Genomic DNA, 16,587 nt, shown 5'->3' with positions numbered 1-16,587 from the left:
CCCCAGGTAGGGTAGGAGTGTCTGTATTGAACAGGGATTACTGGCCCAGTGTCTCTAAAGGCCTGAAGGCACAGCTTTCCTGTGAAGACGGTTGTGCCCATGAGATGAAAAGTAAGTCTTTCCTTAACAAAGTAAGCAATAAATGTATCAGCTTGCTATTTCTACTGCAGCACAGTGATCTGTTTTAAATATATCTACAAAGTATTTAATTCCTTGAGTAATTCTTCTGCCTCTCATAAACATTTCACTAAGTCCTTTCTGGCTTTGTATGTGCATGTGGAAACCTTAGTAAGCACCCAATTTAATTGACAGCTATCATTCTGTGTAGATTATACATTAGGCAATGATTTTAAAAGTCTCCTTTAAAACAACCTCTAAAAATAAAATTGCATTTAGAAAACCATATTTGTCATTTACCTCAGCTTTTTTATACATAAGACACTGAAGTCTTGCCATTCTTAATTTTCTTTATGTCTTGGTGAGTACAGTGTGATGGCTAGAGAAATTATAAATCAATATAATACTATGTTTTAAATTACAAAGGATCAGTAATAGAGAACACAGGCAGATTAAATCTCTAGGCAGATTAATTCTGGAACTTGGAAAAGAATGTCCCCTGTACAATACAGTTTATTCTCTTTAGCATCGACCTTCAGTAGTAGGGTAGACAATGATTTTATATACATTGACAAATAGGAGGAATGTGGGTATTTTGGTACAGAAATATTCTTCATGTTTGTCTGTGAAGAAAAATATCTCAAACTCCTTCTCAGAGTCTCAGCTGCATAGGTGTCTATCCTGTGTAGATGCATGAGAAGATTTTTTTTAATGGAATAAATTATGAGATCAGAAAATTGCAATGAATGGGAAATGGAGGGAGATGGGAAGTCAGATAATCAGAGAGATTTACTTTGTAGGGGTGTGGTCATCATCAAGATAAAGTGCTCTGACAAATGTCAACTGATGTAGACATTAAAGGGTTGATTAAAAGAAAACTTTATTAAGCTATAATAGCAAGGGAGAGAATCAGGACAATTATTACACTTAGAAGTGAAAGGTTATGTAGATGTGATAGAGATATACATGGGAGAAGCAAAAGCTGGAAGCATCCGACATGAAAGCAAAACTAGGAGTCTGATATATGTAAGTCAAGCAGGACCAGATAGGTGTCACTACAGAATTCTGAGTGATATAGAGCAAAGCATGCCACATCTTCTTTTAAATAAATCTGTTAGGAAAAAAGAAAAGGTACTGTTTTGTTGGAGAATAGCAAATACATTATTTTTATTTAAGTAGTGGAGAAGATGGAAAAGAAGGGATAAAGGTCTTAAAGTGTGACCTCATCTTTTATCAAACAGTAGAGCAGAGTTTATATGAAAAAAAAATTAAGCTACTGACATAAAGAGCAAGGGAAGATAGCATGAAAATTGAAAATGCCTTTACTGAAAAGAGTTCATACAAACCAATCTGATAACTTTGAAAAGATAACCTATTTTTTAGACAAAGAAAATTTAGTAATCTCTCTCCTTGGACTTCAGCAATCAGTTGATACTGTGCCACCTGGGAAATGATTTGTGCACCTGAGGAAGATGGATACTACTAAAGGAATCAAAAAATATGTAAGAAATTCACTTTAAATGACAATTGGTTTTCTTGCAAAGGTAAGCATTATAAGAAGGCACTTGAGTCAAGAATCAGTCTTAAGAACATTTTTGCTTTTTATTCTAAAGCAAAAGGAGTGCAAATGTAATAAGGAGACTCGATTATGGAACAAATATGATAACCATGAATTTTTGTGAGAATTAGATTGTATTAGATGAAGGACTAGAAAATATTCTAGACTTTAGGAGTTAAAACTTAAAACAGGACGAAGTTGTAAATTCAGTTAGGAAGTAATGATATTGGAGCAGTACAAAAAAAAATAAATTAGGCAAGAGTTACTAGAAGCATTAGTGACACAACAAATTTATTTTTGCAATGTAAGACTGCATCAATTTTGGTGCTGCTGTGAGAGAAACAGACATAGTCAGGTCATTTGAGAAGTCATTATGAGACTTCCTCTGAAAAATCATTCTGTTATTCTAGTCAATCATTTTCAGGAAGAATTAAGCTTACTTTTAAACATTCAGAAAAAGCTGTTTAATAACCATGGAATATAGACTTAGCTGTGGAAGAGAAGACTAAAAGGGCTTTGCCTATTCAGACTTAAGGCTCTGAGAGACGTGCTGTGGCAAGCTAAAATTGGATGGCAGAAGTTGTTACTATCCTCAAGGCATGAATACTTGAAGTTCTTTTGAATCACTTTGTGAACCACTGCTTTGTATATTAGGGTAAACCAAAACTGGAATTCTTTTACTTTAATACACCCAGCTGAAGACTGCAATAGTATATGAGTTCCTTCATAGGCATGTCATATAATCCTGCCCTGAAGGCTTTAGTGCCCATCAGAAGGGTGGAGCAGATGGTAAATATTCCTGCCTGGTTTTAAGCCACTGCTACATTTACCTCACAGCCTTAAGAAAGCAAGTGGGAAGAGGAGATGTGATTGCTCTTCATAAATATATTAGGAAAAAATATCAGGAAAACTTATTAAAGAGTGATATTGTCATAACAGCAAATATGTACCACTATATGTTTAGTTTAGAAACAAACAAACAAAAAATTTCAACTCTCTGAGATTGAGGTAACAAAAAAATATCTTGATAGTTTTGAAATGGAACTTCATCCATTTAGAATAATACAATTACACAGATATTTTCCTTCCAGTATAGTTTGTGTATTCCTAAGAAAAGGGAAAAAGAAAACAACAACAAAACGTGGGCCATGCTTTTAAAACCTTAGTTCCATAATGATGGATTAAACCATTAGTAGCATTATCTATACCAGGATTAACCTATGTTCTGTCAGCTGTTTAAGGAACAGCACAAACTTCTCAGTGTGAGGTTTGCAGCAACAGAAGCATCTAAGGATATCAGAACTTGTGCTTCTGTTTTTCTGTGAACCCTTTTTTTTCTTGACATGGAAGTATTTTTCAGTTTTTTAGGAGGTCCAGAGTTTCTGTGGCTTGATTGTAATAAATAACTTAAATAGGTATCATTCTTATTATCATTACAGTGCTTCTTAATGCAGTACATCAATAAGCAAAGTGACTGAATTTTGATAAATGTTTTACGTAATTTGAATGTAAACTATATGGAAGTTTGCATTATGGGGACTTTTTAGGTAGATTAATACTATGTTATCCCACTCTGTGCCTTCAAAATCCTGTTACCAAGTTATATTTCTGAATTTGGTCTACCTAAGTCAATGCATATGTACTGAAGATAGAACAATGGTATCTTTTTAGTGGATTGTAATGAAGACAGTTCTGTGCTACAGGAATGGCAAGCATTCTAGTAAATAGTATTAAATAGGCAATTTTTAAAATTGCTTCTTCTTCTGTGAGAGTGGTTTAGAGAGTTAATTAGAATATATTTTATTTTGCTTTTCATTCCTACCTACTACTAACAGAAGGTATATGCTTATCATTAATTTACAGTATTTTGGGTTTGTTTAGAAAGAACTGATTCCTAAACATTTAGGTGGATGTGATTTTTTTAAAATTCTAAATTATAAATTCTTTATTTTGTGGGGATGAATTAATTACTTTCAGGTCAATGGCATGTTCACAGTTCTTCTGTCTATAACCACTGTCTTTGTGAGCCAGTGGTGCTTTAGTGTTGAACATCAAGAATGGTCGATACGTCACCATATTATTGCAAAATGTGACTATGAAAATAACATAAGTGGTGGAATTTGATAGATTCCTAAATGTTCAAAAGACATTTATAAGCATATTGTGAGAAGGAAATCAATAAGCTGGGAAGTTTGTAAAGATAACAGATGATAGACATTTATTTTATCAATATTATGCTTGTAATGATGGGTTAAGGGGATAATTTTTTGTTTGATTGAGTTGTTTTTGTTTGGGTTTTTTTTTTGGTGGTTTTTTTTTGTTTTTTTTTGTTTTGGTTAGAACTAAAAATATTAGTTTTGATGGACTTGATTTATATAACATGCAGGACTCAGAAGTAGTCACAGAAAAAATATGACAAATTTAATTTAAATGAGATTAGATGAGAATACAATCATGCTAAATTGTGTACTAACTGTAGGTGTGTTGCCCTTTAAAACTTTTTCATAATCTTCACTTTTTAAAATTTTTTATTTTCAGGATTATTATTTTTTTTATATTAATTTAGAGCACACCTTTTACAGAAATTTTAATTATCAAAATCTATGCATCCTTTTGTGATCACGTGTAGAAGTCCTCATTAATGTCTTATTCTAAAAAAACTGCTCGAGTTCCATTTTGCCTATTTTTTTGTCCTAGATATGGCCTTCACATGTGTATACAAATGACACAACATAAAGATAGTGAATATTTTATTTACTGATTAATTTTCTTTTGTTTATTTAAGAATATGAGAATTAGCTGTCCTTATGCAACATGTACATTTGAAGGAAATATATTCAATACACTTTCTATAGTTCCCCATATCCTATTTTGACTTCTGCCACAAACTGGAAGTGAAGCTACATGTGTATAAGAAGTTTAAAAATAGGTTAGGAGTATCTTGTGAAATGTAACAGGAAATCTATGGAGATATGTTTTTATCTGAATTTTCTGTAGTGGGCAAAATTGAGCATGTTGTGCCTTTCAGTTCTGTTCAAGAATGTTTCAGAAACTTGTAATCTGTCACATTTTTAGTCATGTGCATATGTCAATCAGATGAATATATAATATATATTGCAATCATAACATATTTACAGACAGAGATATAGTTCTAAGGATAAAGTGAAATGAGTGGCAAAACCCTCCACAATAAAACTACTTTACAATAAAACTGCAGAAGTTAATAACTCTGAGTTTGCACCAACATATTATGGCTGGGATCACTATACTCTGTTAAAGTGTGGCTTCTCACTTATTTAATGAAAAATAATTACAATTAATAGCAAATATATATCACTAATACTAAAAGGTTGCTTCCCAATGACAATGAATATGTAAGTTAAGGAAAATGGAGAAACAGAAATAAAGATCCATAAATAAATTTGGGGTGGTTTCTACAATAATTTTTATGTACTGCAGCATTGAAATTCTGGAAGCAATTTCCCATTGAAATATTCAGGAAAAATATTTGTAACCTATCAAGAAATTATGTGAAATTATGCCTATGATATGCAAGTGTACTTGGTATGTAATAAGAAACTTCTAGACCTATATTTTAGTATTATGGACTGGATTAGTGGAGAGCTGCAAGCATGTTGCTCGTAACAACTGAAGTAGTGACTATTAATTTTTATATAAATATTTACAACTATTAAGCTAGGAATTTTGAGGTACTCAACTTAAATGAAAAGAACTTAAATAACTTAAAAGAACTTAAAAGAACTTAACTGAAATGTAGACATAGAATGATAAAAATAGGTAGGTAGGTAGGTAGGTAGGTAGGTAGGTAGGTAGGAACATTACCTGTACTTTTATTTAATGTTTTGGCCTATTTAGTGTTTTTGTTTTGTTAGGTTAAGTCAGTGTAAATTGAGCTAAGACATTTGTATGTAATTTGGTTGGTCATGATGAAGTATTTAATTGAGGTGTAAATGTATTTCTTCTGCAACCAGAACAGACTATTTTGCTTGCTTGTCCCAAATGGCTTCCTGTAAGAAAATCATATTTAGATTAAGGAGTAATTGTTGTTATTTGAGGACATTTAGGAGTCTTTTATGGATAATGTTCATAGAGGAAAAGATGTTTTATAGAGATGCTTGACATTGCTATCCTACTTTTGTGTAACTGGGTTTTAAATTTACATGTGTGTAACAGATTAGAAGAAATGATTCATTAAAATAAGGATGTAGTAGTCAGTGATGTAAAATAAATATAAATTATTAATAATTTAATAGTAATAATAATAACTGGAAAAGCTGAAAAGACTGATGAATGTCAACAAAACATGTTATGTGATCACCAATAATGGGTTAATTTTTTTTTGTGTGGATGACCCAATTCCAAGTGATATTTTAAGTCCTGTTTCTGAAGAATATATTGGACAGAAACCTTCACTGTTTATCCTAGATGTGTATGTCTATTTAGTGTCTCATTTCCTTCACAAGTATATTGATCAAAGTGAGTCAAAGGAAGAAGGTTCTTCCATAGTTGTCCATTTTCTTTATGTCCACCTTAGAGTAAGATAGTTGATACCTAGCATTTTGAAGAATGTAGACATTCATAGAACTGTCATTGTATGGTGCCCTTCAAATCTGGCTTGCTCACTCCATTTTATCTGATGGTTAGGTGAGAGAGATGAAGGGAAAGAGGAGTTGCCTGTTTATTTTCTTATAAAATTCTCATTTTTTGCTTCTTTCAACACTCTGTACTGCACTATTTATCCCATCATTTAATGGAGAAGAGTTATGTTCACTGATACTTGAGACATCTATATTATTTTTTACTCTGTCTGCAGTAATTCTAAGTAAGAAATAGAAAAAGTATAAATCACTCCAATTTGTCTATAATTTAAGAACAGCCTGTTTCTGGGCATAGTTCACTTAAGTCCTTCTTTTTCTTAAGAAATATGAAACAGTATTTTTCTGTACATGTCTGTATGAAACAGACTGTTCTGTCTTTGCTGACAAAATAGTTATTCTATGGAATATGTTTGCATCTAAGGCAGAGAACTTTTTTGCTTGCTAGTAAGATCCATGGTAGAGGATAAAGTTAGCCAAACCCTACTCACATCCCAGTAAGCAGACATATATTTCTGTATTTTTTGTAGGTGGATACAGTGCAGACTACACAGCACCCTGACCACATTGAGGAATCATGTAAAATGAATGTATGTGCTCGTAAGTGAATTATTTATGAATTGACACTCCAACTCTAAGGGACGTTGGATCACAAAATCCATGAACACTCTTTACTTTTATGTTAGACATTGATTCCCAGGGGGCAGGGTTACTGCAGAACTAAGTGTACCTTTAAAGCAAAGCTATTAGAAAAAACAGAACAAAACATGATAAATCATGATAAAAACTGTTTGAAACAAGAGATTCAGATTACATTTTGGATGCATTTGGAGAGACGTTAAATGGAGAATGGAAAGAAGCAAGAATCCAAAACAGGAAAAAAATGGTACATAGAAAGGTTTGGTAAGCAGAACTGATCATAAGTGGAGGAAGAGGAGCAAATACCATCTAATTCAGGAGTATGAATAGGATGAAAACACTCACCATTTTCTTCTTTGTTCGATCCTTGAAAGGACTGAGATTTGATTGGATGATTTGTTGAATTAGTAAATGGGAGATGAGTGTGAACAAGATTAAATTTTCAGTGTTTGAATCAATGAAGTATTTGTAGTTTGCTGAAAAAAAACCCAAAAGACAATCCTGACAGTATGCTAGATAAACAAAGAAAAAATATACCTCAGGACTGGAATTCTGGAAATCCAGAAAGAGTCTTAGTATTTGAAAATATTTGACCTGCTCAGGGACATGAGAGAGAGTCTGGAAAAGGATTCAAGTCAAACGGCACTGGGGCCTTCAGCTTTTGCTGAGAGAAATGGCTCTCAAAGGAAGTTCAGGTAGATACAAAGAAGAAACCAAACATGCTAAATGACTCTCAACAAATAGGGAAATCAACAATTACATGGTACACATACAGTTTGTTTGCTAAAGACAACTGAATTCACTTGGCTAGAGTGCTCCAGACCAGAATAATTGTATCAGAGATTGTACAACTGCCAGTATCAAAACCATATATACAGAATAACTCTGCAGTCACTACTAAGCTATATACATCACATAAAAACAAAGACTATAGTGCCAATTCCAATCTTATATGTGTATATATATACACATGCAAATTTTTATATTCATTTTATATATGTATTTGGATATTACTCTGTATATCAGCTTATGATTTAGAGAAAGGCTGAATATTTTCTCCTAAATATTTTATTTGGTCATATCCTTCATCATAAGAAGCAACAAAAGAGGATATTTGAATAATAATTTTCCAACAAGGTCTTTTTCTTAGGAAAAAAGCATAACTTCAGCCCACTGAAGTTTGTGATGTAAATCTGGTATAGCTGTGTGAGAAAATGACATTATATTTGTAACAAGACTGTATTTTGTGAATTGCCTTCGTAGTATGTCTTTTCAACTGTATGAACAAAAATGCTGAAAAATACTTTTTCTCTCCTGATTGTTATGTGTTTGTGTCTGAATTAGCTCATCCTTTGTGTTTATCCCTTCAAAACTGATAGTCTGCCTCTGTTTCCCATTTGGAGTAATTAGTTCTGAGTGGAGGAATTTATGATACAGTAGCGGCTTTGACCTCTTTATTGTACTGAGATATATTATCAAACTTCAAAGTCAGTAGGCTGCTACCACATTGATTTTGTTTTCTGTGAACAAAATCAATGAGCAAAATTAAAATAAAAAAATCAATTCTTTCATTTTTGAATTGATTCAGTTTTTCTGCGTGGACATTGTTTATTTAAACTTGATTGCTAGTCTGGAACTTTAGTAATTCTGCATAAAATAAATTATTAATAAAATAAATAAAGAAAATTACAACTAAGACATACAGGAATGAGAAGGGAAAATATGCAAAAGAGATCAAGAAAAGCAGTTTTCTATTGGAATACATTGTTTAGGAACATCAGGGAACTATAAAGATTGGTACCGATATCTTTGTCAAAAAAAACAGCACAGAGGTTGCTTCTTTTGCATTTTCTATCCCTTTTCTTTAGTTCCATTGATGCTTAGAAATGGTGTATGAAATACCTGCAGTCCATGGACCGAATTTTGTGAGAGCATTTCAGAACATTTGCAAATCTTACCTAAAGATGAGAAAAAAAAGGAAAAAAATACCAAAATATTTAAGATGTAACATTTTGCAGAAATAAATACACTAAGTATGCAAATATATTTGTGAAATTTTCAACCTTTTTCTGAATATAGACATTATCTTAGAAAAAAATTTCAACGTGGAACATGTAAAGGCATTGTTAAGTACCTCTGATCAGATTCTTATCTCAAATATAGCAATTTTATTTCAATAAAATTATTCTTCAACTGGAAATGAAATCAAAATTGTGTCTTCTGTCTTCGTTGCAATTTCATTCTTCTTTTTTTGGTCAGAAACAATTGCGAAGAAAGGACCCTTAAAAAAATTTCTGGAACTACTGTAATTTTCAGATTTCAGAGAGTTTAGCAGTCAAGCAATTTGTATGGAATAAAAGCACTTTTATATTGCCTCCTACTACAATACCAGTGAGGAAGGGGCACCAAAACAGTGGGAGACCAAATGAAGAGTTTTTTCTTCTGTTATATCAACTTGCATGATACTGGGAACTTCAGAATTGCAAGTGGTAATATAGCTTTTATGAACTATTTCTTTCCTCTTTGCCTCGTATAGCTGCTTCATTGTTGGGTAGTGTCTTTTTTTATGTCAGAATGAGGGAGTGAACGATATTTGTGACAAGTGACATTCTACTATCTGTTTGCTGTTGTCCTGCTTGAATAAGAGAAAAAATACATCCATCTGACTCTCATTTTCCTATACTTTAGGAAGAGGTCAATTTAGAGCTTTTAAAGCCAAATCTGAAATGCCTTATTCATATGACCAGGCCAAATATACCCAGAGCTTTCTTGTTTAAGTAAAAACCACTCTTTTTCCAGTATCACTTTATTTTCAATTGTTTTATACAAGAACACTAAAGAACAAGATATGTCAATAGAAAATTATCAGGCAAATTGTCATATGTAATTTTTTCAGCTAGTTGCAAAACAAGTTAGATAAATTTTTAGTAGGAATATTATATGAAATGGCAACCAATGGGAAAGGGAATGAATAGCACAAGATTTCTTTTTCTCTTCTTAGTGGTTCTACTTCTAGTAAATGTGTACTATCACAATTTGTAGAGTCACTCTCAGTGATGACAAACACAATTTTACATATAAATGATGCAGTAGAAATGGTCTTTGCAACAGTACTCAGGTTGCTAAACTATCTGTCAAACCTAGAATAAAGGATTAAATTAAGTAAACTTGCACCACCCAGATCACGCTTTAGTCTCAGGGTGAACAACACAATTCAATTCAAGTAAATTGTTTTTGCAAAGTCTCATAAACAATTTAAAACCTTCAGCTGAGATTTCTCAATCTTATAAAAAACACTGTCTCTTCGTACAAGCTTCATATAGACCCATAAGGACAGATTCTTAGATTCATCCACTCACCATTTAAAAAGACTGGACAATCCATGCTTTAACCCATTACTCATTTTACTCTTAGAGAGTCATTCAATAGACTGAATTTTGCTGAGCTAGTAAAAGATAGCTTTGTACTCTCAAATGCACCCACTATATTTAAATTTCCAATGTATACTTGATTATGCATTCTTACAAACTCAGTATTATCTCCCTTTTCATTGGGGAAAAATTAAGCTATTGTGCTTGCAGACATTATATCTGACTTTTGACATTTCATTTAGGGAAAATTATAAATATGTGAAATGCTGTTCCATCTTCTATTTTTTTCTCAATATATTACCAGAATCTACATTAAGAGATGACGAATATGACACATGTTTTAAATCCTTTCTATCACCATGAACATGCTTACAATTTCATTTTTTAGCATTAAGCTCTTTGTGTTTGTTGGAATGTGATCCTGAAATATCAAGAAGCCACAATCGAATTCTATTCTCCATCATACGCCAGTAGATTACCATTTCAGCAGTGAGTTTTCCTTTGACTGCAGTTCCTAGGAATGGCATATATCACAGGAAACCAGTTTGTTGCCCTTTCTAAGGAATTTATGGTGCTAATGAGGAAGAAAAAAGAAAAGGTTTTTTATGACTCCTGGCAGTTACTACAGATCCCTCAATATTCTTCAGTGGTGGAATCCAAGAAAGGCGTTAATGTTCCTACATTTAGTTTAAAATTAATTATCTTCCAAATCAGATTACTTTTCACATTTAAACAGTCTTAGTCTAGCCCAGTGACACTATTTTGAATAGCAAGTGCCAACCAGGCTAATTAAAATAATTATATTTTTTATTATTTACACATATAAATACTATATTTTCTTATATATTATCTATGAGAAATATGACAGAGAAAAATGTTCTGCGGGATTTTAATAAACCTGATTATGCTCTGTAGCCTATTTTATCAGGCCTAGTCATCTGTGTTACATTTTGCAGAGTTTTTATTCCAAAAAGCAGAATTTTCAATTGGCTTTTGACACAAAATAACCTCTCTTTAAACTGTGAAACTGTATGCAGACAATTGTTTCTGGATAAGAGGTATTACTTCTTGAATATTGTTTAGAGAAATTTTATTTTAGCAAATACAAGAAAAAGAGTGGTATATAAACTAATTAACCTCATAAGAAGCGTGGGCAGAGTTCAATATCATAAATGTCCATCTGCTTTTTCCTTTTACTCTTAGAAGAATGATCATTTTCTTCTGCTATCCAGCCCTGTATTGTGAGAATGGTAGAAGCACACAGGGAGTAAAGATAAGTCTAGCCAGTCTCAGCTTTCACCTGTAAGAAGGGAGTTAGCATGTAGCCAGTTACGCAGGCATAGTTTTAACAGGTGAATTATGAATATTGTAAAGTTTGGCATCTCACGTAGCTGCATAGTGTCACAATCAGTAGGAAGTAAGCATTAGTGGGCACCCTTTCATTCAGCCTAAGTAGTTTTTTTAATATTTAGGATGAAACACTTTTTGGTGTCTCTGAGAGTCTACAGAGAGACTTTATCTCAGAGGAATTTTATGCATTCAAGCTCAAAATCTTTCTGCATCTAGTGTCAATTAACATGGAACAATTTTAAGCAGAAATGTCTCATCATGCTTGGTTTGTTTTAGCATGCATCTAATGATAGAAGACAGTTTATATATTTTACTTTACTGATATCACAACACCATTTCTATGGAGGGGCAGAAAATCAGTTTACCTGTTGAAGGGCTAGAAACCAGAAAATTCAGCCTCTGTTCCTAGTTCTGCCACTAGTACCCAGTTCTTTGGGGTTGCACTTGTAAAAAGGGTAATTTTCATTGTCTCAGTCAGAGAAAATTTGATTAATTTTCTCTTTTTTTGGTGAATTTTTCAGAGCAAATCCTTTTTTTTTCCTTAACAGCTATGAACTGCCTCGTGGCCAAAGTGTTTGAAAGAGATATTAACTTGCATCACTATGAATATGGGACACTTATACATGCATATATATGTATGTATACTTCAGTGCACTTTTGTCAAAAAATGCTTTACATTGAACCATGCTGCAGTTAAGAAAAAAAAAAGTGCAGGTTATATTTTTTATGTTTAAAAATTCCAACATTATTAAAATTTATTATTAAATTTATATTTTATGTTGATTTTGAATATAGATACCACATCTGTTTTTATACAAGTACTAAATGACTGTGAAATATGAATATATTGGCATGGTTAGTGGGTGAAGTCTTTCAACAAATTGGAGAAAAGACATGGAAGTAACTAATTCAGTATTGTGAAACTGTTTATTGTATACGCAGTGCTGGTAGTGACACAATACATGAGCTTTGTCCTGAGAAGCTTACATTACAAAGAGAAAACTAGACAAGCTGTGGGAGATTCAGTGTGTTTCTTGTTGCCTTCATCCTGTTTCCATCCCTCATTTTGAAGTACTCCCCATGGACCACATTAAAAATTGTGAATTAAAGCTCCGGGGAGCCTGAAAGAAGCAGCTATAGGCAGTGTTGTGGAATAAAAAGGGTAAGACTTCCTGATGCAATTAGTCAGGTATTTCCTATGCATGATAGAGATTTCATAGTGCAAGGAAGATGGTGAAAGAAGAATGAAAATTGTACATTTAGATTTGCTGTAAAATTTATGTCATGTCGTGACACCATGTCATGCTCACCTTGTTTTTCAGACGCTTAAAAGTATGTGAAGTCTGAGCACCTTGCAGTGATAAGGAATTGATAATTGCTGGTTACCTGTTGAGTTCAGTTTTTGATCTTTTGGGGAAGATCAGTTTGAATTTTTTTGTTAATCTGATCATAGCTCTTGAGCAAAGCTTGTGCCTTTTTCATGTACAGACATTGGATCATTCCTAAAGTACTTGAATGGATGCAGGGAGGTAAACCAAATAAAATCTCTAGATGCAGCCTCTAGTTTTCCTCTATTTTTCTTACATTGATGATGTTGATTTCTGGAATTAATATGGAAATAAAGAAAAGGTAAAGACATAGTGGCAGTAATAATAAACTGTTTTTAAATTTTTTATCTCCCATTTTAAAAGCAAATTTAATTTTTAAATATAGCTTTAGATTTTGAATATGACAATTTCATTTTGTATTGTGTTGTGGAGCACTTCTATGCAGCCTTCTTCACTTTGCTTTTAGTCATTCTCCCTGAAAGTAGAACTGTCAGTGAGCAGCACCATACAGATTTTGATTTCACTTGAAAAGTTATTTTGGATAGGACAACTTTTGAAAAATACATCCTATTTTTATACATGTCTTTAGGGTGATTTTTTATATTAATTTTTTTGTACCTTTGCTTGAGTTTGTGGCTTATTTTAATACATTTCAAGGTAAAAAAGTGCTTTCACAAAATAGGATTTATAACTGGGAGGTCAGACAATAATGTCAGAATCTCTGCTTTACAGAATTCAGTACTGTAAGTAATGATAGAAGATGATGCATTAGCAAGTCTTGAAACAAGGCAGAAGGTTTTTGAACTGCCATTTAGTCCATTAACTTTCTAGAATCCCGTTGACAAGTTTTTTTTAGATTTCTGCTTATATATAATACATGCATACAACAGTAGAGGCTGCAATTATATCATGAGCTCCATTAAGTTCAAATGAGTTATCTGGTTACTACATAGAACTGGGAAGTGGGAACTGGGGATCTTGTTAATGACACTGACCTACTATCCTGGGATGAAAGAAGCCACCTTAGATCTCTGTGCCTTGACTGTCTGGTGTATCAAATACATGTAGGACTTACATTACAGTACATTATAAGAATTGCTTAACTAAATTCTATCCATAATACATGAGCGTCAATGGGAATTTGCTGATTTATGGCCTGACATAAAATTTAAGGAAACTCTTCACCTTTGCATGTGCAGTGTTTTTCTATGTTGAAGTCAAAAAAAGAAATTTCAGCTTTGCCATTGTCAGAATAATAATTTTTTCTCATATTAATATGATGGGGAAAAAAAGGCAGAGAATTGTCCTTAAAATGTAACCATTTCATTTTTTTTGCATAATTTATTGGAAATATACTAAAACCTTTATCTTATAGTGCACTGACTCTGCTGGATTTAACTGGTGTTCTGGCCATGCTGAACTGCACCAGGAGAGACTTATAATGACCATTATAGTTCATGTAGGAAATAGTGTGAATTTTCAAATTTTTTTCCTATTACTTACTCCAGTGATTAACTCTTTGAAACAATATGACCCTTTAGTGTAACTACCAGACAGGTGGACAGATGGTTATCCACGTCTTGCAATAACCAGTGTAAATTCACCCAGGTGTCAGGTGGGAAGATTCTGGACATCTGTATCATCTCTCTGGCTTATTCATCTGTCTCTCAGGGCTTGTACAGATGCACTAGCTGCTTCCCTACATGCCATAACCAGGAAAGATAAGGCAATTGGAATTCTTGTCCCCAGATATAGATATCAATGGCTTGAACAAGACTGGATTCATAACTCACTGTGTGAACTTCATGATTTTTTGCACATCAACAGACTTTATGTTGCACATATCTAATACCTCAGTGTACATATCCAAACTTTCATAATACTTCACAGTACTGCATTTAAGGACAGAATATAAATATGGCAAATCTCTATTTTTAGGAAAAAGTAGAGTGAATAACATTACCTGAAGAAGTACTACTATTTAAAAAAAATGGAAGATTAAATTATCACTAGATCTTTTGATATTTAGTTCTGCAGTCCAATGAGATTCTGCTGAAGAGGTTTGTACTTTGTGTGGATGGAATGGCTGCCAATCATTCTTCTCTTATCTATTATCTTATTCAAATTAATACTGGTAAGCTTGAAAAATCATAAGTAGCTTTAGCCACTCTGTAATCTGCTTTTAATAGAAATAGGAATAGGAATATAGCCCATATGGTAACCTGGATGATCTATCTTGAATTATTTCTGGGATAAGATCAAATACATACCTGAGTTTTGGTTACATACCCAATCTGAAATTATTTTCATTAAAAAATAAAATCTCCTTTAAATACACTTAGGCTGAGGCCATCTGTTAATTTCATAAACCCTAGAGCCTCATCCTAAGTTTTTATAATGAATAAACCTACACTATCTTACCATGGAGGTCATAACATCAGAGGAGGCAGTTGTGAGATGAGCTTGGAGTGCTGCCTACTGGAGTGAAAGGATGAACAGCATTTGACTTTTGAAACACTTCTGACTCAAGGAAGTAAAAGAAAAATGCAAGTCAGTGATTTCAGGAGGGTTTGAATCAGGATTTAGTGTGGTAAACTGTCAAATTGTCTGATGTTATATATGACTAGATGAGCATAAACAGTATGCTACTTCACAGAAAAGTCTTTCAAATAATGGTATCAACCTATAATAGAATAATAAAATACTTTGTATTTTTACTAAGTGATGGGTTTCTGTTAATTGAAAGAGCAGGTGATTTCAGAGAGAGAGAGAAAAGGTGATTTAAAAAACAATTCTAATATTAACCCCCTCTTGGGGTTTCAGACTTGTGTTTAAAACAATGGTCCTATGTTCCTGTTTCTTAACTAACTAGTCATTAAGAAGAATATACAGCAGAGAAATCATAATTTTGAGTTCCCTTTACAATTATGGATTCATATCTGTATTACACTGTCAAGAGACTACTACAGCTGCTTAAGAAGAAGCCTTGTTTCAGCAGTGAAAAAGCAGCACATCATGTATTAAAGCTAACAGCAAGTATGCAAATCTTAAAATGATTTATCACCAGGGTGGTGTTGGGGCACTTCTAAACCAGAGGGTTCCAATCAAGCTGTGTGAAGTCTGCAGTGATACAAAGGAACATATTTTTGATTGTCAGAAGGTGCTATGGGCTCAAAGTTTGCTTCTGCATTTCAATGGCAATATAAAATGCTGTGAAAATACAGAATCTTAATATGTATAAAAATCCTCATATTCTTTTTTTTTCCTTGTAGACTCCAGCCAGAATCTACATATATGCAAGAAGTAATTACATTTCCTTAAACTGTTTTATTTAAGTTGATTGATTTCCCAGAGATATTGCTACCTGTCACTGAGAGCTGTTGCTGTGACAATTGTTTATGGTGGTGTAACAATAGCATCACATTCCTTGGAGTAATATGTGAGAATTGGATAACATAATGGACTTCCAGGGCCTTTGTGAAACACCATTTTTTTTTTTTCTGATTTTGTATTAAATAAGTACCAGCCTGTGTTTGTGGGTTAATATATGCATACCATTTGGAATGTACTTAGCGACATTATGTAATTCACAGATGTTTTATTATTCA

At 33.0% G+C, this 16,587-nt stretch overlaps 1 protein-coding gene across 1 annotated transcript in view; it reads left to right on the top strand.

The window, feature by feature from the left end:
- PCDH7 (protocadherin 7) overlaps positions 1–16,587 on the top strand; it is a 265,738-nt gene that overhangs the window by 42,854 nt on the left and 206,297 nt on the right. Inside the window, exon 2 of the mRNA XM_053941476.1 lies at positions 6,822–6,881. Within this exon, the coding sequence (XP_053797451.1) occupies positions 6,822–6,881 (60 nt within the window). The remainder of the gene's footprint in view (positions 1–6,821; positions 6,882–16,587) is intronic.

Source organism: Vidua chalybeata, chromosome 4, assembly GCF_026979565.1.
Source record: "Vidua chalybeata isolate OUT-0048 chromosome 4, bVidCha1 merged haplotype, whole genome shotgun sequence".
NCBI classification, from domain to species: Eukaryota; Metazoa; Chordata; class Aves; order Passeriformes; family Viduidae; genus Vidua; species Vidua chalybeata.
This window is presented reverse-complemented; position numbering and strand designations above follow the sequence as displayed.